Source organism: Alexandromys fortis, unplaced genomic scaffold (assembly GCF_014885135.2).
Source record: "Alexandromys fortis isolate MF-2015 unplaced genomic scaffold, M_Fortis_MF-2015_v1.1 scaffold_6, whole genome shotgun sequence".
Classification (NCBI taxonomy): Eukaryota; Metazoa; Chordata; class Mammalia; order Rodentia; family Cricetidae; genus Alexandromys; species Alexandromys fortis.
The window spans coordinates 13,655,317-13,679,012 of NW_026067902.1; the positions used below are offsets into that span (position 1 = coordinate 13,655,317).

A 23,696-nucleotide genomic window follows, 5' to 3' on the forward strand; every position below is an offset into this window, starting at 1 on the left:
CTCTCTTCAGAGGAAAAACACCACCATCTTGCTTTGATTGACAGTCTTTTCGGGTACCCACAGGCAGCTGTAGTAGTGTGGGCCTGACACAGAACAAAGCCCCTTCCCAGTCCTACTGTTCTGAGCGGAGACAGGTCGTCTTTTGTCCTTTTCTCCTGTTCTTAGCCACAGCAGTGGAGGCCGTTTCTGATGTTGGCAGGGTGTCCCTCCTTTACTTCGGAATTACTCCGACTTTCTACCCCTTACCATGAGAATCTGAAACTCAAAGAACGAACTTTGGCTGTCAAGATGGTCTTCTCTTCCAGGTCAGTTTGCAGGATTAATAAATCAAAATCTGGGGGAATGCAATTAGAAATAGCTGTAATATAATTTACAGATGCTCACACAGGCAAATCCCAAGCCCCTCCCCAAAGACAGCATCGCCTCTGTCTGCTGGCGAAGCTGACACGTTTTCCTGCCTGCTGCCTTTCCTCACTGGGATCGTGTCAGAACAGCCATGGAGCACAGGACAGACTCGTGGTCTTCCTTCCAAGTTCAGCTTCTCCCGCCTCCCCCTCCTCCCCGTTGCTGTCCGCTCCCCAGACAGCTAGCTTCAAATCTGTGTCAACGTTGGCTTTCCTCTGTCCGTAGCCTCTCAGATTTAATTATTCACTCAGCCATCATGGCTCTACTGTGAAATTGAACTATAATTTCCCATTCTTTTTTCCTGTGTGCTGTCACACACTTGGAGAACATTCTCACCAGTAAGACTCAATGCTGGAGTCACTTCCTTTCCTTTTCTTTCTTGGTGTGAGATATTTGTTCGAACTTTCATGAATCAGTCTATCTATATATCATCTATATCTATCTATCTATCTATCTATCTATCTATCTATCTATCTACCTACCTATCTATCTATCTATCTATCTATCTATCTATCTATCTATCTATCTATCATCTGTCTGTCTGTCTGTCTATCTATCTATCATCTATATATCATCTCCCTATCATCTATCTATCTATCCATCTATTAATTTGTTTATTCATTCACTGTTTTTACACATGGATCTTAAATAGGCCAGACTGTCCTCAGACTGGTTCTGTACCTGAGGATGATTTTTTAATACATCTTCTTCCAGTATCTACCTCCCACCTGCTGGGATTCTAGGCACTATGCCATCATGCCCACCTGTCATGTTCTAAATTGTTTTTAAAGTCTATATCCTTTCTTTATTCATTCATTCTTATGTATGTATGAGTGCATGCGTTCTATGGCATGCATGGAGATGTCAGAGAACAACCTGTGGAGTCTGTTGTCTCCTCCTGCCATGTGGGACCTGGGGATTGGGCTCAGGGTGTCAGGCACCTTTACTCGATGAGCCATCTCCCCAGCTCTCCAAATTCCTTAGTAATGTGTATTTCCCTAAATTCCTCAATCTTCTGGCCTTGACCTACTTGTAATCGTCTCTCATTCTTCTTTGCCTTTATGAAAGCCATCTGGTGTTGTCCCTGGTTTTGGCCTTCCCTTGTAGAAAAGTCCATCTTCCTGCAAGAGAGGAGGGCTCTCCTGTCCAGCTGTAAATGGTTTCTTCAAGTTCTCCTTCCTCAACACCCCTCTCTCCACAGACATTCTTCTGGTCACCGGGCCACAGCATCATTTCATCATCTTTCCCTTCTGAACATCTAGAGCTCCAATCCTCTGCCTGCTTGTATTTATTGCCTCAGATGACTACCCCCGCCCCAAGGTTATTCTTTCTCTACTTTTACTAGCCCGATAATTGAACCCATGCCAAGCCAGTGCTCTACCACCAAGCTACACACCCATTGTAGCTTGACTAAAGAAAAAAAGATTGACTATTTGCAGACAGGGTCACACCAATCTTCCCAGGCTGGCCTTGAACTTACTTAGAAGCCGAAGCAGGGCTTGAGTGTGTGCTCTTCCTGCCTCCACCTCACAGATAGCTGGGTTTGTAGGCCTGCACCATCAGATTTTGGTGACCATTTTCCTTATGGATAAGCCTAAAGGTCTATTAGACATCACCATGGCCTCATCATGCTCCTCTTCACTGAAGGTAGATCCCAGGCCAAGCTTTTCCTTTTGTGAGACAAATGGGAGAAGCTGAGAGAAGAGGTGAGACCACAATAACCAAGGGCTGGTGACGGTGTAGACAGGCGGAGTGCTGCCAGGAGACAGCGCAGCAGCAGAGAGGAGGCATGGATGCAGCTAGGTGAGGTGTCGATCTGAAAGATTTGGAGAGGGGTTTGAGGGGGCTTGGTGTGTCTACAGCACAGAATAAAGTCTCTCTGTGGGCTCAAGGCCTTTGGTAAAGATGTCTTTTTACTTTGTGATGAAGATTGTCAAATGTTTTCTCATTAAACCATCCTGTTTCCTTTTGGTATGACACCGTGGAGACAGGCTTTCAGGGGGAGATAAGAAAGGCATTCTCTCCGCCCCTTCTTCTCCCTCCCCCTAGTCCTCCCTCATCATCTGTTCTCTGAGGGACAATATCTTGCCTTTATTGATATCTTTCGGGTGTCACGCACTATGATGAGTTAAAGAAGCTCAAGTTGGCTTTTTGTCTGTGACATCCTTAAAACTTTACACCTCTCTTTATCCAGTTTCCCGTAGAACTGTTGTGGTCTCCAGTGGCGAGAATCTACCTCAGTGACTGCCAAGAGATCCGTCAGGGTTTAGGAAGAAAATAAAATGAAAATAAAATGAAACATGGGTGCACACAGCCACAAAAATACTCCTTTAAAATGTTTGTATGTTCTATAACATAATAGAATTGACTTCTAGTTACAAACAGCTTAGCGACAACAGAATCAATCAGTAAGAAGCCTTTGAGTAGATCTAAAGCACAGGCTTCTGTATCTAGACATCTTTCAAGGAACTAGACGCTCCAAAAATCCAGATTCCCAAGGCATAGACGACCCTGAATAAGTGTTCATGTGTGTGTTAGAGACAGACATGTGAGCCTTCATCAAGCTGGCTAGTTCACCCTGAAGCTGTCTACCCATAGCACTGCTGTCCACTGAAGTCTAAGCCTCACAGTTCCTTGAAGAGTAGAGTCTCCTACAAGTGGAAGGGCAAAACCATGGCAGATCAGTAGCAAGGCAAGGATCTGGACTTCTGTCCTCCAGTCCCAGACTTGTTCTAGCTCTATTCATGTGGTTGACTTGAAGATAATGGGGAACATTCTTCAGCCTTTCCTAACTCTCCCCGCCCCCTGTTCTGTCACTCTGGACATGTCCCAGGGGTTTATTATCTGTGGAAAGATAGCCCAGTATGATGTCATGAATACGGTTGCTACGAGAATCCTGCAGAAATTGAGCAATATCAAGTTATAGTATAGACAGCTCTAGGTCCAGACGGAACATTCAGGGAACAAATTAAGACTATTAAATTATGTCAATTATGATAAAAATAGTTTAAACTGCTGAGCTTGAGTGGATGTGAGAAGCACAAATGAAGATTTCCTACGGCATTCCCATCAGCAGAGGTGACTATGTGGTGGTCCTTGAGATTCAAATATAGAATTCAAAAGAAGGAGCATGTTTAGGCTCCTTATTTTTTTATAATAAATTTTTTTTTTGGCTTTTGATTTTTTAAGACAGGATTTCTCTTTGTAGCCCTGGCTGTCCCTGGAACTCTCTCTGTAGCCCTGGCTGTCCCTGGAACTCCCTCTGTAGACCAGGCTGACCTCTAACTCAGAGATGCTCCTCTGCCTCTGCCTCCTGAGTGCTGGGATTAAAGGATGCTCCACCACTTCTCACCCACATTAGACATATTGCCTAGAGGCTTGTTATCCATTCCTATGCAGCAAGTGGCCTCAAAATCCAGAGGCTCCAAACACTCCGTTTTTATTTTTTTCATAATTTCTGTGGGTCACCATTTGAGCATTGCCTCGCCAATTCTTTCGTTCTTAGACTTTCATTGGCTGGGGTTACAGTGGCATCTGGAGATGCCTGAGCTTTCCTGTGTGATCCTGAGGACACAGCTCCCAGAAGGCTGTGCACTGAGAACTTGGGTTTTCAATGACTGGTGGTGGCTTGTCTTAAGTTTTGTGCTACTAAGACTTTATAGGTCAATTCACATGGAGGCAAATGACCCCATCAGAGTGACCGAGAAGAAGACCAAGAAGGGAAGAGGAACAGGGAATCCAGAGTCTGTGACATAATAAGAGAAGTGATCCCCTCACTTCCGCCACACTGTGATGTCACATGAGAAGTGATCCCCTCACTTCCGCCACACTGTGATGTCATATGAGAAGTGATCCCCTCACTTCCGCCACACTGTGATGTCACATGAGAAGTGATCCCCTCACTTCCGCCACACTGTGATGTCACATGAGAAGTGATCCCCTCACTTCCGCCACACTGTGATGTCACATGAGAAGTGATCCCCTCACTTCCACCACACTGAGAAGAGAAGGGACTGGGCAGGTCCAGCCCATGCTCAGGGGGAGGGAACTATCGCAGGGCATGGGTAGGCTACACAATGACTTTGTCCCTGGGAGGAGTGGGTGGAGGCGTCCAGCAGGAACTTGGCCATCTGCATTGCAAGCTCCAGGGATACTCTGGGGTGGAGATACAGATTTGGGACTTAATAGTATGTTACAAGCAGGGGGTGAAATCATGGGAATAGATAAAGTCAGCTAGGAAAAAAAAATTTTTTTGTATCCACTAATTACTAGTATCCACTAATTACTGTTAGGAGAAAATTGAGATTGAAAGTAAAAACAGATGTTGACAAAGATAGTGTTGCTAACAGGGACTGCCTCACTCCTAGCTTAACTAGACTTTCAGGTTGCCCATGACAGTAGGTTGGGGTATGCATTTCCTGCTATAAAGAGACTATTATTAGGGTCCGGAGAAAAAGTTCATTCTCTATTAAAATTTTGTAATGTAGGTGACTAATTGAAACCCAGGGGAAATTGAGTGTAGTCTGCCCTCAGTTTGAACATAGAGATCAGATGGATTTCAATTCTTCCAGGTCTCAGTGATGGAGACAATAAATATTCATGTGGTGTGATTAATCACAGTCATTTAAGAAAGGATACCCATGGGTCCCCAGTAGCCTGCTGCCCTTCATAAACACTCAGCCCAGGGCGTCTCCCAGGGAAGGATGGGAAAATACCTCATCTGTCTCCTCTGGCCCCAACTCTTTCCTCCCTTTCTGCTTTTGCCTCCTTCTCCTCTCGTGTGTCTGGATGTTCTCACAAGATAGTCCTGCGCAGCCAAACCCTACCCTCCTTTCAAGGCACCACTCAAATCCCATCGCGCCTATTAAATCTTCCTGACCAGACTAGTCATCCCACCCCACCCACCTCTCGGCCCTGTGGGCCCCTGCTTTGGTGACACCCAGCTTTGGGAGGATTCCTCAAGTCATTTTCTGTGCTTGTCTTTCAGTCCAGGTACTGGTAAACTGCTCACTGGAAACCCTCACTCCACATGTCTGTTTTCATATACTTGTCAGCTGTATACTTTTGCATCATTGAAAATATCAACAGGATGCTTCATTGCTTAAAAATATTGAATGAAACTCAAATGTCAATCAAGGTCTACAGATAAAATTTGAGGGTTTTTTTTTGCCTATAAAATGCTTGAAGAAATTTACTTTTCTTTGCCTCTCTGCTTACTGTTTGCCATTTTAAAAAAAATTGCAGATATGGAGTCCCTTTCCCCCTTCTGAGAGAAAGCAAAGCACCCCCTGGGAAGAACTTTTGGTGGCATCTACAGGATCGACCATGGTGTGACCCAGGGTTCAATTAATGTGCTGAGTGGCACTCAGGGAGGATGTGTTTTTAATTTGTGATGAATCCAATGTTATAGCCCTTCTCGCCGGCCAGGCCTCTTCTTTATTCTCCTCTGCTGTTGGGCTGGTATCTGTTATGTCTGGGTAGAAAAAAAAAATGACAGGCAATACCAGGGTGGAACCCAGAACTCATGGAAAACACAAGTGAAGTGAAGGCTGGGAAACGGAGCTTTTGTTTTGGGTGGAGAGGAACTGTTTGCTTTGGGGGATTGAGGTAATGAAAGTTATTTCAATAACATAATTCAACAGTTGCACATGCTCTCTGCCAGAAATATGGCTAGGCGAACCTCACCCAGGGACCCCCATCTGCAAAACGCAAAGGTTAAGCCTGGAGTGTGAACAGATTCTCCTCTCTGTTCCGCAGAAGACAAAACTAGATAGCCCCTGTGGTCATGACGATGTAAGATGTACCACGGGGACAAAGGCTCGTGGGAAAGGGAGAAAAGCAAAATAGTTTGCTAGGATGGTGGGATTATAGGAAAATACTTAAAAATTAAGTCGTTAAAACATTTCTTCAGTAGAGGAAAGTTCTGGAAAATGATGGAAATATAAATAGTCTCATGCCTAATATGGTGGTTGGCAGGTGGTGCTTGCCTTTGGTCACACTGGTTTAATGAATAATGAACTAAGTAAAGATGGACCCTGGCTGTCAGTCAACTTCGTTTTCCTCTAAGATTTATTTCGTTCACACCCAAGGAAGCCGTGTGACAACTGAGGGGCAGCCAGGTACCATCGAGGCTCTGTCAGTGGCCAGAAATGCGTCGATCCTTCCTTTAGTACAGAGAATAATGAGGGAGAATGGGTGAGGGCTTAGAGTTCCCATCATAGTGCTATCTAGAAAGGAAATCTATTGGCTCGGTTAGCAAATATGTATGGACCCCTCTTGTAGGAAAAGCTGTCCCATGTGGAAGCCCTGGGGAGGGAACTGAAAGTGAAGGCAGGCCCAGGGACTGCTGCGGCCCTTGCCAGCTCTCCTCTTACCAGGGAGAACTCAGTGATCCTGAGATGTGTGGAGCCCTTACTGGGGTCTGCTCTGTGCTGCTTGGGCAAACGCCTTTGGAGAAGACTGTAGTTGTTCTCATCCGTTCTGCTGCTGAGAGGCAGCCTCCAAGAGAGGGTCACAGTGGCCTCCTGCATGCCATCCGAATGTATGGGAAACAGGCAGTTTCCAGAATACACAAAGGGTGCAGAACAGCCTGGATATGTAGGATTCAGGCCAAAATCCTCCTTGACCTCCAGATGCTTTGGTTCTGCTGACCTGTGGTTCCTCTGCATGGACCCCTTTCCCACCCATAATAATCCCTGTGGCACCTCTTTTTATCTGGGGAACTTTGAAAAATATCCATGTCAAGGTTCACCACAGACTTTAAAAAACAACCTCTGGGTCCTTGTGTCTGATTATACATGTAATCTTATATAATATATATTCTGTAATATATAACATAAAATAGATATTGTATATCCTATAATATATAATCAATATATATCTTATAATATTTATATAACCTAGATCCTACTGTGCCTATAGTTCATAACCCTTGCTCTCTCTAAAAGAAATCATTATGCCTTAAAAGGGTTTGATGGCACTTTCTCAGGGAAGCCTTCCCTACCAGCCCTATCTGAGGTCTAATCACACTCATTGACACCCTCTAGGTGATGCCCTGTATTCGTTGGCATGTAACATGTGAGTTGTTATTTGTTTCAAGCCTGCTTTTCCTGCAGCCCACATGCTGTTTGAGGAGTTCTAGAATTCATGGCTGACATGCAAATAATTCTGATTCACACAATGACCAGGTGGCATGGATGGCGTTCAGTATCTACTTCATGAGTGAATGGTTCTTTATTTTATTACTGTGTGTGTCCACGAGTGTGTGTGTGTGTGTGTGTGTGTGTGTGTGTGTGTGCTGAGTACATCCATCCGAGGACAATGTTCAGGAATTTTTTCTTTTCTTTCCATCATGTAGATCTTGTGATAGAACTTAGATCATCAGGTTTGGTGCTTGATTGGCTGAGCCTTCTAGTTAGCCCTCGAATGAATGATTCTTTACTCAACTGAGGATGTCCGGTCAAGTCTCCAGTTCATGGATCTGTTAAGAGAATTTTTGAAGGTAAGTCCTTCATCAAACCAGACAATATATTTAAAGAATCGGGAATTTAAGTCAGTGTTTTCATCTTTCCATTCTTGTCGCAAGGCAATGTGCAGTGAGGCCATAGTCATGAGGTGTGTGGACCATTCCAAAATGAAGATCAAGTTGCCTTGATTGCTATAATCTCATATTTGGACACAGTGCTGAAAACGGGAAAAATCCCCTTCAATAAGATGCATGCATTCTTAATATACCTGTTTGTCCCGAGCATGACAGTTGGTGATTAGAGTCCCTGGTTCCTGTGCTAGAGCCTAATTGGATTCCCAGACCAGCTAAACTCTAGTTCGTTCTCTCTCTCTCTCTCTCTCTCTCTCTCTCTCTCTCTCTCTCTCTCTCTCTCTCTCTCTCTGTAGGCGTGCGCATGCGTGCACGCATTTGTGCTCTGTATGTACATGTGAAAACAGACTTCTTCCAGGAAGCCCCAATTTTAACTGAGGGTTGAGCAAGAGAATTGCTGGAAACCCAAATCACAGGCCAGAACTCAGACTTCTGCCTAGGCCAGTGGCTTGCCCTGAGTCTCTGAGAACCACTCCTCCAGTGGGTTCTTGAGAGTGACAAGCCCCTTCCGACACCGACCAGTTGGCTGGCTCAGCGACGGTGGCCTTGTGACAGGCCCTGCCTGAGCCTCGGGGCCTAAGTTTTCTCCTTCGTGCAAGACAGCAGAAGCACAGGAGTCTGGGCCCTGAAACCAGGGCCACCGCCACAGGGCCCCTCTCCGTCCACGGTCTGCTGGGCCTCGGTGGTCAAGGAGTCTAGCACGTATTCTTGGTGCAGGTGGCACAGCTTTCTGCTCTTCTGATCACTGGAATCTCGGGTCTAGACCTCCCAGCTGCAGAACGGTCCAAACCGCTACTCCACTCTTCCCATTCCCTCGCTTCCCCACCCTGGGACGGAATATCCCGGCCTGGCAGGACTGGATCACCTCCGCCTCCTCCCACGGCGCTGATCCTGCGAGTGAGGGAGGCCCCGGACCCGGGCGGTGGCTGGCAGAGGGGAGTGGAAAGGGAGGATAGATGGGGCCGGGGGTGGGGTGGTGATGGGGGAGGTGGGGGTGTCATTTTCTTTCTTTTTCTTTCTTTCTTTTTTTTTTTGAAAAGTATTTCTCTCGCGAGAAACTGCTGCGCGGACGATACTTGAAGAGGTGGGAAAGGAGGGGGCCGCGGAGTTGGGGCAGAGACTGTGGGTGCCACAGGCGGCCACGGCTGGGACAGCTGCAGAGCAGAGCAGCCAACGCCGCCTGGGAGTCCGAGCCGCTGGTCCAGTGGGTGTCGCGGGGTCCCGCCGGGGTCAGGCGGCAGCTGGGGGCTGGAGGGCCGTTTGCGCAGCACCTAGGGCATGAGGCCGGGCAGGGTGAGGGGCTGTCCCCAGCATCTGCAGCCGGCCCTCTCTGCCTGACAGCTGCAGGACCCGGGGCTGCGGTGCCCGGTTCCACGTTGGATGCAGGGGACTGGCGGGGGTGGCGGTGGTGGCGGTGGCCGGGTGTCTGGGTGGAAAGGACCCTGTGGTAACGTCAGCCCTCACCGCGCGCAATCAGTACCATTAAGACGGTGTAGGCAGCCGGCTCGCGGGACTCTTGGGCTCCCCGGGGAAACGGTATTTGGCGCCGTGAGGCCGCAGGGTCCGAGGATCCCAGTCGCCTGGCTTTGGCTCTGCAGCCAGCTGGGATCGAGCGGTCCTCGCTCATCCCAGTAACTGCGCCACGCGCAGGCGGCGCGCGGGCTGGGCTCGGCAGTGGGGACTGCGAGCTCCAGCATCCCAGAGACCTGAGTGTTTCCCCCCCCCGCCCGCCTTGGGGACTTGTCTGTATTGCAGGGCAGGGGCTGCCCGAAGTGGGAGCAGCATCGGGAAAAGAAAACGTTAAGAACTAGGCGAGGACACCCCTGCGGCGGGACAGCAGAACCAGCGGGACCCCGGAGGCTCGGGGCGCTGGAAGGCGCAGCGGCGACAGAGAGAGTGGCGGCCGGCGGCAATATGCGGCGAGGCCGGCTGCTGGAGGTCGCGCTGGCGTTCACCCTGCTCCTCGCGTCCTACACGAGCCACGGGGCGGACACTAATCTGGAGGCTGGGAGTCCGAAGGAGACCAGAGCTAACCGAGCCAAGAGAAGAGGCGGCGGAGGACACGATGCGCTGAAAGGGTAAGGGAAGCGCTTGGCTGCTTCGATGTGCCTCCCCTCGCCCTTCTTGGGACTTTAAGATCCACAGCAATTGACAGGGCCAGTAGAAGACCCTGGGTGAGACCTCCTGGGGAGAGAGCCTAGAAGTGCCAGGGTTCTTTGGTCATCACCACTCGCTCAGATAAATCGCCTTGTTCCTGTCCCAAATGAGAAGTCCTGGCTGAAGGGAATCCTGGGCCATTGTTGAGGCAGATTTGGGGAGGCGAGAAGGGCTCCTTGTGGAAGAGAGGAGGAGCTGAAACCCGGAGAAAGGGAGAAGCCCACTGCTTTTGCTGCATACCAGTTCCGGCAGTGTGCAGGCAGAAGTACTTTCCGTGTGGGGATCAGCTGTTTGGGAGGCAGCGAGGAAGGGAAGACTGGAGAGACCAGTCTTGAGAAACAAGAAAACTAGGGAGGTGCGCTGCCTTCCAGAAGTCTGCTTTGGAAGTCTGCAGGGCGAAGGTTTCTGAGCTCACAGAGCCCAGAGGCTCTGCAGAGTCCCTGCTGGAGTAATGTCGCTGTGGCTGGCCCTACAGGGTGTTGATGTGGTGTCTACTTGGAAAACCCTTGTACCGCCAAATTCCCACGCCCCAGTGTTGTAGCAATTTAAATGGTTAGGGCTCGGCAGTTTCGGGAGCTGAAGGAAAGGGGAAATACAGTTCCTTTAAGGTTTTTTGAAAACTCTTGAAAATGACAGTGCCTAAGAGTTCAATCCTCTACAGAAGTGATAGGATGGAAATACATGGCCACTCTTTTCTTCCTTGGAGGAGCCTACTCAGTGATCCCAGTGCATATGTGGAGGTTTCTTGTCATTCCCAGGGCGTTTTTCCCCCAGTGGTCTGTAACTTATGTAGCCCCGGATCGATGAAGGAGTTCTTTGGAATGTGTGTGTGTGTGGGGGGGGGTGGTCTGTTTTGTGTATATGTAGTGAATCTTGTGTTTGTATGGCTTCAATACAAGAAGCAAAAGCAGAGTGTATGACGGTTTTTGAGTCCATGTCTGGATGAAGGACCAGATGAGCATCACTGCTAAGTACTTAGGCTGTGGTAATGTGTTTGTGATTGTTTGATCCCAGAAAATAGCTAGCATCAATTCTATCTTGACCTTTGTGGAAAACAGACCGAGAATTCCAACAATATTGGCAATAAAACCTGCTGATTCTGACCAAGCAGTGACAACGGTCACCCTGTGTGGAAGGCTTGTGGAGAGTTCAGTAAATGGGCAGAAAAGTTGATTTTAACATGTTCTCAAGAGGGCTTTGTTTGGGCCAGCATATATACACAAACAAATGCATATATACAAGGTTGTAATTTTCATAACTCTTTTTTTAACAGTAGAACAGCCATTTAAATAGTAGGACAGCCGTTATATGCATTCCTAGTTCTTACATTATCTATAAAGTTTTCTGGGTCTATTTCTGTGTATGATTGTGACAAAATAATTTTAAAGGATATACAATTTAAAGTATTTCCCTCCTACTTTTCAGACACCTCAATTATATATTTTTGAGAAAAATCATATACATATACACATAGCCCCACATGCATTGCACATATGCATGGTATATATGAACATATATGTGTGCACCTGTCTTTTTCACTTTGTGCATGTGCTGTATATAATGTGGGCCTTCACTTTCTCTACATCTTCAGTGCATTCATCTGTTAACCTGTGTTCTCTTGGTTTGTAGAATCCCATGATATGGTGGAGTAGGTTCCAAATGATGGCTCTTGAGATTATAATAAATATTTTACTATTAACATCATCCTTCTGTATACTTACATGTGTATGCATACGATTATATGTGGCACAAAGTAATACAGGTAGAACTACTGGACCAAAGTTTTCTTATAGATCCTCAACACACTCATTCTGACGCTGATTTTGAAACGTCTCTTTATTCGCTGCCATTGGTCTCATGTGATACGTCTTACAGCCACGTTGTGCTGTGTAAATCAGCGGAAGAGCAAGCTGTGCACGGCATTTGCCCAGGTGTAACTTACAGCTTCTGCATATGCTCACCCAAGTGTTGTCTAGTTCAAAACTAACCCTGAATATGCCGACACCTGATCGTTGCTTTGATGGACATGCTGGTCTTTGGAAGTGGAGGTGGTTTGTAGTCCCTGAGGCTCATGTGAGGCAGGGGCTTGATTTCGACACCTTGCTGATCAGTGTCTGTCATGCAGTGTCCCATAGTGGAACAGGTGCCGGATTTATGTTCCCTCCCTGTCAGCTCCCTCTCTCTGCAGGCTGGAGGGTCTGTCTTCCCTCATGAAGCATGCCACCCTCGCTGGCTTCTCTCCTGCATCTCAGAGAAGGTGTTTTCTCCCCCTTTCTCTTCTTATGGGCAGCGAAAGTCGTTCCACTGTGTAACTTTAAGGATCCTAAAAATTTCCCCCAGATTTTGCTGTGTTTTCTTAGAGCAAGTTGCCAATTTCTGCTTTTACAGGAAATCCTCTATTTTTTGAAATTTTAGAAAGATGGAATCAACGTGTTCCCCATTCATACTCAGCAAAAACTATGTCCCCCCCCCATTTTCCAGCGAAAATCTGTGTGTTTATTTATTTTATATCCTACTTATTTATGGCATGTGTGTGTGTGTGCAAGTGTGTGTGTGTATGTCTGTGTGTGTGTACAGGCGACCACTCGCAGGCATCCAGTCTCTCACTCCGTCAGCAGGTTCTGGGTATTGAACTCAGGTCGTCAGGCTTGGCGGTAGGCATCTCTACCTGCTGAGCCATCTCGCTGGCCCAAAATTTGCAGGTTTAAAGATCACTTTCAAATGGTAGCCATATGTAGTAGGGTTTTTCTCGGGGTGGGGCGCGGGTGGGAGGTGGCTGTTGCTTAACATGTGTGAAATGACTTGACGTGAATTTGCAGCTTTAATTCTGCATTTCAGCTCATAAGATTTTTTTTCTCAGCTAAATTTTCATACTGTGATTAGTCAGAAAGTGGAAGATGGCTCAGCAATGCGCATACTCACACCCTCACCTCTACCACCGGTACCACCAGCCGCACCTCCTCCACCACCACCAATAAACCAACTTTTAGTTAGACAGCAGTAGTTCTGTGTCCTTTCTTTATGATTGCCTTATTGCTCTAGCGCCCAAATAAGGAAATATTACAGTTTCATGTCAAATGGAAGCATTCCTGAAACTGGAATGCCTTTTCCCAAGCCTCCAGTAATAGGAGTGCGTCTCGTGTCCTTGCGGCCGGTTCCTGATTTTATAGGTTGCAGGTTGACGGGCTGACAGGTTGATAAGCTGACGGGCTGACAGACTGATAGATTTATAGGTTCATAGTTGACAGGCTCGGGAGTCCCTTCGTGTTTTACAAAGTTTGTCCCCCTTCTCAAGATTCTTTCTGGTCTTTGTTTACGTGTTTGCTTTGTCCGGAGTTCTTATTACCAGAAAAACACATATGAAACAGTTCACAGCCCGGGTAGATTATGTGATGGTAAACCCCAGGGATTAATTTCAGAAGTCTTTCTTAACGGAATTTGTTGGGGAGGGCAGAGGCTTTGCGGAGCCCATCTGACTCACCCAGACAACTTGAGGACACTTCTGAAGTCACAGTCTCCTAAGGACACACAGGGGAAGCTTCTGACAATGGCGTCTTTTGTTTTCACATTAATGAAAAGAGGAAGCTAATATATTGGAATACCATTTAAAAAACAGATTCCCTTAAGCTGAGGTTTATGTAATCCCACATTTTAAATAAAAAGAAACGAGATATTTATTTGACTTTTTCATCTATGCCTTTTGGACAAAGTGGTAATTTAAAGACACGAGTAAGCTGTGGATGATGTAAATGAACAAAACCCACATCAACGTACAGTGTTGTGATTCGAGAATGGAAGGACAGACGTATCTTCAAGCTTAAGTGGAATTTTAAATAATATTGAAAGATTCCTTTGTTAAAACACCATAGCATTCTACTCATAACCCATAACTACTCAAAATGCTAAACAATTAAAATATACATTCAAAACCAAATATCTTACCCAAGACACTGTGGGAGCTTTTGGTTTGGTTTTCACTGTGAATGCTTTTTTGGAAGACAAGTAAACTATTTTAACAATTTCTTTGATTCTAGACACTGCCCAGCAAGTGGGCTTACTTTAATAGCATTCTTTGAGAAAGCTGAAATCAATAACGTAGCAAGCCTGGCTTAGGTCTGTGCCCATTTGTTGTTTCATGATTATTAAAACGTGATTGTCTCTTGTGCATGTGGGTGTACGTCTGTGGGGGTGCACAGGCACATGCGTGGACGTGTATATAGAGGCCAGAGGGTCACTTGGGTGCCATTTCTCAAGAGCCATCCACCTTGCTTTGTGAAGCCCAGTTTCTCCCCAGGGTCTGGTGTTCTCTGATTAGGCTATGCCCACTGCCCAGTAAGCACCACAGAACTGTGTCTCTGCCTCCCAGTGCTGGGCTACAGGTCTGCACTTCCTTTCTGAGCTTACAGGTCTGCTCTGCCTGTCTGGGCTTACAGGTCTGCTCTGTTTGTCTGGGGTTACAGGTCTTCACAGCCTGTCTGGGGTTACAGGTCTTCACTGCCTGTCCGGGGTTACAGGTCTTCACTGTCTGTCTGGGGTTACAGGTCTTCACTGCCTGTCTGGGGTTACAGGTCTTCACTGCCTGTCTGGGGTTACAGGTCTTCACTGGTCTGTCTGGGGTTACAGGTCTTCACTGGTCTGTCTGGGGGTTACAGGTCTTCACTATCTGTCTGGGGTTACAGGTCTTCACTGCCTGTCTGGGGTTACAGGTCTTCACTGCCTGTCTGGGGTTACAGGTCATTACTATCTATCTGGGGGTTACAGGTCTCTACAGCCTGTCTGCCTTTTAAGTTGGTGCTATGGATGGAGCTGAAACCGTGAGAGCTATCTCCTTACCCACTGGACTCAATTTTCTTTCACACTAATTTGTAAAATCACAAAAGAGTCAAGAGTCAAATCGCAAGCATTTTACCATTAAAATCATTAAATGTGTTTCAAAGAATCAGTTCTGGAGGCCTCAGTTGAAAATCAGTCTTTACTTAGTTGAGCGGAACACCAGAGATGTGTAATACACGGCTTGGAAGGGGCTCCATAGTTTACAGGAGACCAAGAATCATTAATAAAAAAGCAACCAAAAGCACAGGGCCTGGTGTTAGGCTAAACAACCATTGCTGCAGCACCGATGTGCCTGGAGTTGCGCTAAGCACAGATAAATGTTGTCAAGGACTTGGAATATATCAGTTATGTAGCACAGCTATAGCAGCGGGCAGGGGGCGGGCTGGGGACGGACAGACGGGACATTTAAAATTTCTAATAGTCTTTAGTAAGAATTCAAAAGTCCTAAGTATATTTAATCTTATTACTTAGTTAAATAAAAATGTTTTCTGAGACTTCAGTCAGATATTAGAAAAACAGAAAGAATCATAAGATGTCGGGATCATCAGGGACCTTGGATAGTGCATGTATTATATTTTAATATTAGGCCTTGTGTTTTTACTAAGGTGGAATTGACCATGACAGGTACAGCCTTCTCTACCGTCCAGCCTCTGAGCTAAGAATGTTATGTACTAATTGTATCATCCAGAATCTCTTGTTTTCAAATTCTGCATAAGAAGTGTCTCTCACGTAGAGTTAGACAACATACATCTTTTTCCAGGGAGGCTGATGCATAGCTCACGTTCTTGTTGGCAAAGATGAATTATTTAACTATTTGCTTCATTTTTTACATTGCTTACCTATAAGCACAGGTAAGTATTAATATTAAATTGAGCAATTATTGTTAAAATAGCATCTGTGACAATTGCATTTTAATAGTATTAATCCCTCAATACACAACTCCTTATGAGGGAAATGAAATATCTTTGCACATTTAACAGGTTGGAAAAAAAAAAAAAAAACAGAACAAAGAATGTCGAATTCCAGTCTTTACCCTAGGGAAATCAACTAGAGTTAGGAAACCTGGCTTCATAGAACTTTTAACTTAATATTTTGTTGCTTCTTGGCTAAAATAAATTTTATAGCTGGTAAATTTTTTTCTTTAATCCTCTTGATACCCTCTTTCTCTAGAATGTTCTCCAGTGGGCACAACTCAACATTTGTTGAAGGTGTGTCTTGTTACACTATTGAAAGGGATTGATTGGAAAAGATACTACAGTACAAGTTCACTGGGTCTGCAGACTGTGGCCCAGGCTTGTTTGAGGATGAAGTTTTGTTGATGCACAGCCTGGGCATCTGGGCGCATGTTGCTCCACTGCTGCCTGTCTTTGCAGCACTGGAAGGGTGTAGCTGTGACAGCCATGGTAGGACTTCTGCAATGCTAAAATATTTGCTAAATGGCCCTTCATGGAGAGTTCCACAGCCTCTGGTTGTGCAATAAAATGGTGGCTGTCCACTATAATTTAGAACCCCTCAAGGGTCCCCACTCGGTAGAAGATGCCTTGCGTATTTTGTTTCTCTATGGATCTTGGGAATTGGGCATAAGGTAGGTGTCAGTAGATGGTTGTGGATGGTCAGGTATAGATCAGTTTTGATGGACTGTCTGGGTAAGGTTTAATTAAATACATTTGAAGTTGGAGGAATTGGAAATTTGACATAAAGGGGAAAGATGAGGAAAAAAGACCCAAGGTGAAGTGTTTGGGATGGTGGAACTTCAGGCACAGCAAGCAGGTTTGTGCTGCATGGGTCTGACTGGCGTTGTTAAGTGTGGCCTGGGGGTTGACATCTTGTGAGCCTGAACAAAGAAATGACGCCATTAAGGGCACAGAGGGATCAGCATAAACATCATGTTCCTGACAGTTGGGAAGGGTGGGGATGAGTAGAGCTCCCGGATGGATCAGCCCTGTGGTCCAGAGGCAGTGCTGTGAAAGCAGTGTGGTTAGTGCCGGGAGCTTAAGGAGCCATGTGGGGCTCACAGGGGGAAGATGGTGGTCTGAGCAAAGGCTCAGTTGGCCCAGACACAACACAAATGGTACAACTGATCAGTTGGTAAGACAAAGGAGAGGAGGCTTCTAGATTGTTCCTACCTAAAATTTCTCACATATAAAGATATAATGGCCGCTCTCTGAGAAAGAACAGGATACAGGTCACCCTGGGCTACCTACTGTCAGAAGAGACCGACTCTTATTCGTGTTTTGACTATCTTTTGCTATGTAGGAAGTCACTCCGAACAACTTCATGGTTTCCCAGTGCTGTGGGTCAGGAATTCAGAGACTCTGGTCTCTGCTCCTCCAAGTGACTGTTGGTTGGGGAGTGTGATAGCAAGATGCTTCTATGGAAGTGTAGGCATGACACCCTGTTCACCTTGGTGTGACTTATCTAAATAGAGAGAAATAAAGAAGTTTGACTCTGGTGAGGATTTCTTGGGCTTTAATTATTTCTCATGTAGTCTCCCGCCTGGGACTGCCCCTTAAGATGAAAGAAGTCATTAAGTATGTTTTTGTCAATGGGGAAGTTGAGCCCCTGATTCAGTTGGTAGGCCTTGTTCAAGGTTGGGTCTATTGGAGCTGTCTCCTGGTGGCATGTTGGAACCCTGTATCTTTAAAGTAGCATGACTTAAATGACTTCAGGCTGACTGGCTGGGCTTGAATGGGCTTGTGTAGAGTGTTGGCGGAGTTCCTCAGTTCTCTTCCTTGTGGTGGCCAACTGACCTCCATCAGAGGCCTTTCTGCACAATCTCCCCAGAAGCAAAGCCAGGCTTTTTATGCAGTGGTTCTGGATCTCCCATGAACATGAAAATGGAAGCCACTAGATTCTGCTCAAACTTAGCCTGCAACTGTATGACTTTGAATTCCATGGCAGTTGCAGGCTGTCTTAGAGTTTTATTGCTGTGTGGGTACACCATGACCATGGCAACTCTTGTAAAGGAAAACATTTAATTGGGGGCTGTCTTATAGTTTCCTGCCATCATGACAGGAAGCATGACAGTGCACAGACAGAAATGGTGCTGGAGAGGGAACTGAGAGTTCTACACCTTGATTTTCAGGCAGCAGCAGGAGTCTGCCACACGAAGGGTAGCTTGAGCATATAAGACCTCAAAGCCCACCTCCACAATGACATGTTTCCTCCAATAAGGCCACACCAGCTCCAACAAGGCAACATCCCCTAATAGTGCCACTCCCTATGGACCAAGCATTCAAACACATGAATCTATGGGGGCCACTCCTACTTATTGAAACTATCACAAAGCTTTGCCCAGATTCAAGGCCATGGACAGATGCTGTCTTTGCAGGGTAAGGAGGGTCACTCTTGTGACCACCATTGGAGACTAGTGAACAGAGTGAAGCAATGGGCCTTTAGGGGGATGATTCAATATTTTAAGTTTAATTCCAGCTTGATCTAGCCTAACTGGCCTTGTTCTCCGTAGATGAAGATGTGAATGTGCCATCGTATTTGGTTGTGTGATGTTAGAAAGACATGCCAGCACGGTTCCTTTGGGTCAGTGTTTAAGAGCAGCACACTCTCCTCACACGTCATTCCCCACTGAAAGCACATGTGGCCATCTGAAGTGAGATGACAGTCAGTGACTGGATGCATTTACTCATGCAGAAGCACTGTAAAGCCCAGACCCTTCTCCCTTTTCTTTAGAGTTGTAAAATTCAGTGCAAACTTTGATGTACAGCTACTCTGGTTTACTAACTGAAACATTCAGCATTTATTGTCCTTGCTTCCTATGTGGAATTCTACCTTCAATTTCTTTCGTCTTGCCTCATTTTTTCTACATCTGTTGGATAATCCATCCCGTTTTGTTTTGGTTTATGTTTTGGTTGTGGAACCAGGGGTTGTAAACAATAGCCAACAATAGGTCTGGGGTTGCCAGTGGAGCTGACGTCATCAAGGGCTGAACAGCCCCCTGCTTGTCCGAGAGGAGCCGCCACATTGCCACAGAAGAAAGCCAGATCAGGGCAACAGTCAGGCATGGCTTGTGCCAATTCTACTCTATAGCAAATCTGGCTTTAAGCTTCCCGTGACTTTGCAACTTTCTCAACTAAGTGGTATTTTTGTTTGAAGTTATCACTAAGTCTGTTTACTCAGCCCCCTCAGAGCAGAAGAGGGAAAGGAAAATTCCCCATCTCCACCATTTCCAGCCAGAAATGTATTCCAGACAGAGTGGGCAGGGTGGGAGAAAACTGCCCCCTTAGACAAGTGATTCGGGTCAGTGTTTGAAGGGCTGTGAATTCCTAGACCATCAGTCATACTTACATTCAAATATACACATCGAATTCCAAATATAGTATCGCCATTTATGACAGTGGTGTCGGGAGACAGGATTTATGTCAGCCCTATGGATACACTGAGTCTGTTGTTAAACTTTATGGCAATCTCTATATTAATACAGAGCCGATTCACAGGAACGATTCTCTTTTTTTGTTTTTTCGCCTCTTCCTCATCACCCTCTTTGTTTCTCTTCATCCTTTCCCTTTTTTGAAAGACAAATTACCACTCTGTGGTCCAGGCTGCCTTTGAACCCATGACCCTCCTGCATTGGCTTTGCCAGGCCGAGTGTATGGTGACAAGTTTGTAATCCTAGGCAGAGGCCAAAGACAACAGCAACAATGGTGGCAGCATAAAGCCAGCGCAGGGCTGGGGTGGCAGGCACTGCCTCGGCGTCTGCATCTGCCTTTTCCTTTGTCTGCATTGTCTGCATTGTTGTCCCCTCCTTCTCTTCTTTTAAAAGGAACCATAATTTCAGCTACAGATAAAATAGAGCAAATAGAAATAGTGGAGTTTGAAATTGAAGAAAAATAAATGCATTCTAGGTAATGAGGAAGCCTATTTGTGTGGGAGACTTGGAATCTTCCAGAAGAAAAATACAAGCGAGGTTTTGTTATAGGAGGGAAGAAGCAAAGCTGAGGGAGGCTAGAGTAGAAGGTTCTGGAATAAAATCCTCCCAGCCAAGGGCTGGGCCTGACCAGAACAGGTGCCGACGCCACAGACAACTTCCTCACTCCTGGCAGTGACGTGTGGTGGCCTTCAGTCTTTTGAGGGCTTCCATGCAAGTACCCAGAGGGATGCAGTGGGAAGGCAGGCTTGACCATCACCTAATCATCACCTGTGAGTGTGGTGTTGTGTAAATAGTACCGTGGGCAGCGGCTAATGTCCACAGCCAGCTGTGTCCTCCCACTGTTGACTTACAAGATTGCATGGCCAGACCCCAATAGGATTGTGTCTGTGTGAAAACCTTTAAAAGCGTTTCTTTTTAATCATGTGTGTGCAGATGGGGCTGTGTACACTGATGGGGCTGTGTACATGGGCGTGCAGATGCCTAAGGAGTTCAGAAGAAGGCATCAGATCCCACGGGTCACACAGCACGGGTGTGGGGAAGTAAACTCAGATCTCTGTAATAGGTGCCGCTGTGTTGACTCTCCGGCCCCTTTGGGAATACCTTTAAAGGCTTTCCTGGTGGCATACGTGAGAAACATGTTTACAAGTATGTTATAGGGAGATGGATTTGAGAAGCTTTTAGATGCTAACCAAGACCCAAAGAAGGGCCATTAAAAGGGCTCTTGGTACACATTTTCTTCCTTATTTCATAGCTATAGCAGCCACAGAGGGACAGATCTGGTTTAAGTAGAAGCATGGTGTTGGGTAGTGCATCATGTCTCTCTGTGTTCAAATTCCGGACAGCTGACTGGTGTCTTCAAGTCTTCTAACATCCTAGGTATAAGATAGCCTCTGACATAGTAAGTAAGCATGCCACTTCTCTTTTTTTCTTTCCCTCCCCCTCTTTCCCTTCCCCTCTCTTCTATCTTTCTGGAAACATGGTCTCACTATGTAGACTAAGCTGATCTTGAACTTGCTATATAGACCAGGCTAGCACTTCCCAAGTGATGAGATTGTAAGCATGTGACACTATGTCCAACTGTGCTTGAATCTTCCCTCCCTCCCTCCCTCCCTCCCTTCACTTTTGGGCAGTGTCATCAGTGTCTCATTGGGTGATATTTGGTGGGAGAGTACAAGTCAGTAGGTTTTAGAAATTTACTTTTACCCTTCCATCAATGAAAGGCTCCCTTCAGTAGCCTTGGGAGGAATAATGACTTCTAAAGGGGCCGAATTTAATAAAGATATCAGGGAGAGAGTTTGGCAAAAGTAGGAGTCCTCTTTGGGAGTCTAAGGAGAGCTTCGCTGCTCTGTGTCCCCACCATGTCCTCATACTTCTGACAGGCGAGGGATCTGGAGATCTGGCTTGGGCTAATGTTGAAATAGGGGCGGTGGGGCTGCGTCCCCAGCACCCCGGCCGCCTGCTAGCTCATGCCCGAAATAACAACACACAAACTGTATTCATTTAAAAAATGCTTGGCCCATGAACTCTAGCCCTTACAGACTAATTCTCACACCTGGACTAGCCCATTTCTAATGATGTGTGTAAGCACCCCAAGGTGCGCTTACCGGGAAGATTCTAGCCTCTGTCCATCCTGGGTCGGAGCTGCCTGGAAGAACAGAGCCTGGTGTCTCTGCTCCAGAGAGCAGAGCTGTCAAGTCTACCCGGGAGAGCTGAGCATGGCGTCTCTGCTCCAGAGAGCAGAGCTGTCAAGTCTCTCCGGGAGAGCTGAGCATGGCGTCTCTGCTCCAGAGAGCAGAGCTGTCGGGTCTCTCCGGGAGCAGAGCAGAGTCTGACCTCACTTCCTCTTCCGCCCAGCATCCTATTCTGTTTACTCCTCCCACCTATGCTTTAACCTATCAGGGCCAGCCAAGCAGTTTCTTTATTGCTCAGTGACCTTCCTCCATCAGGCTAAGACAATTCTGGATGGCACTTGAGCATAATCTTGTCCTTTATAACTCGTATACTCAGTTATCCAGTCATTGACCTATGCAGTTAGATTCTAGGAGATAAATATGCCAAGTTGAAAACATTCCCTTGAATTCTTGCGTTTTCTTCTATAGCCCCATAAGTTTGGAGCACACCTGCTTAATTTTAATGACAATTTTACTGAGCGTTAGCTGTGTTTGAGTTGGACGGAATCCTTCGCTCTCGGAATCAAGCCATTGATAGTACTCTTCTCAATGACTCTGGGCAGACCTGCCATTTGGAATATCTTTCTCTATGTTTATGGGTAAAGTCAGAGACGATGTGGGCAAGAGCCAGGCAAGGGGAGCATCGACATCCACCCTTCAAGTCCACAAGTCGTTTTTAATCTCCCATGGACCGCTGCCGTTTCACACCCAAGAGTTTAGGCCACTGACCCCAAGTTTGCAAATTGAATATCCCATTACCACCCTGTGAGCTCTCTCCTCCCCAGGGCCACACAGTTGACGTTTTAGCTGGAATCCGAGAAAGTGTCTGAACATTTCCTGCAGAGTTGGCTAGGAGTGATTTGGCAGTTCAGCCATAAAACCCCAGAGCTGGTGGCTGGGGGATATGCTATAATTACCTCACACTGTTTCCTGTTTGAGCCTGGTTGTGGGTAATGGGGTAGAGTGGTATGGCTTGTGGGACTATATTTTCAAAGATAGAGGAGTCACTTTCAATGAATACTAATCACCGTTGGCCATGCTGGCAAGGAGGCTTGGGAATGTGGGCATAGACAGGCTGGGGTCAGATCATGGCTCCACCACCTACTGGGAAGAAACCTCAGACAAGTGGCTTGACCTCTGAAAGCCTCATTTATTACCTTGTAAACAAGATTATAGCACACACCTCTTTGTGTTGTCCCAAGATTTAATGACACAGTGCAGGCCACATTCCTGGTACAGTGCCTGGTGTCTCTGTGTGGGGATGAGGGCAAATAGAACGCTGTCTATCATAGGTAACCAAATGACAATCGACATTTATTTAAAAAAGATCAAAAATATAAAAGCAAATATGAGTATTTTCTGTGCTTCATCAACTTCCAGGAGAAAAATGAACCTATAATAAAATAAGTATTTCCTTTAAATTTTTGATTTTTTCCGGTACTCTTACAAGAATTTGTAAATCATTTTATCTTTTTTGTAAGCAATCTAGACATGGTTGAACATTTGGATGCAAGAGCTCAGACTGGCGCATTTTCTCGTTTGTGTTTCTCCTTGAAAAAGAATTACATCTTCTCACTCACTGAAGCGTCAGGAAACATATTGGGAACTCCTTGCTGAGTGCGCCTTCCTGCACATTTTATATTCCCCATGACTGTCAACTATGACTTCTTCCAGGTACAGAAAAGCCCAAATCCATCCCGTATAGGCGTAACACAGACCGATGTCTTTCCCTTCAAATGCATTTTTTTACTGACTGGATCCATCATGAAGAAAGATGGAGGATGCACATGAGAATGAGGCATGGCCGGCCTGCCTTAGGGCTGCCCAAGCTCTTTGTTCTTGTGCTCCTCGTTGGTGAGCATCATTCTCACCTCCTGGCTTCCAGATAGCCCAGGTTCACAAGAGACACTGGTTCGCTCTGGTCAGTTGTTTGAGATGGTTGGCTTGGCCTCTTGTCATTTCCAGACTTGGTCTGTGTCCTGCTCAGGGATAGTGAGGCACACAACAGGTACAACAGTTTGCCAAGGAAACAAGCGAGGAACTGGTGGTTTGCCAATGACTGTGGCCGTCAGGATGGACCAGGTGATCCCACAAAGTGGCCATTTAGCTTTCCAGTGTGCAGAATTTCAGGTTTGTACAGAACTAGGGA

The 23,696-nt window shown here is 46.3% G+C and overlaps 1 protein-coding gene across 2 annotated transcripts in view; it reads left to right on the forward strand.

The window, feature by feature from the left end:
* Positions 1 to 9,080: 9,080 nt before the first annotated feature.
* Positions 9,081 to 23,696, forward strand: part of Fbn1 (fibrillin 1) — a 201,091-nt gene continuing 186,475 nt past the window's right edge. The window contains exons 1-2 of one of the 2 annotated variants that reach the window (XM_050133838.1): positions 9,081 to 9,206; positions 9,758 to 10,080. In XM_050133838.1, coding sequence (XP_049989795.1) covers positions 9,917 to 10,080 — 164 coding nt within the window. In that variant the 5' untranslated portion in view covers positions 9,081 to 9,206; positions 9,758 to 9,916. Of the gene's footprint in view, positions 9,207 to 9,757; positions 10,081 to 23,696 lie in introns of those variants that run through there. The other variant, XM_050133843.1, reaches the window with a different exon arrangement.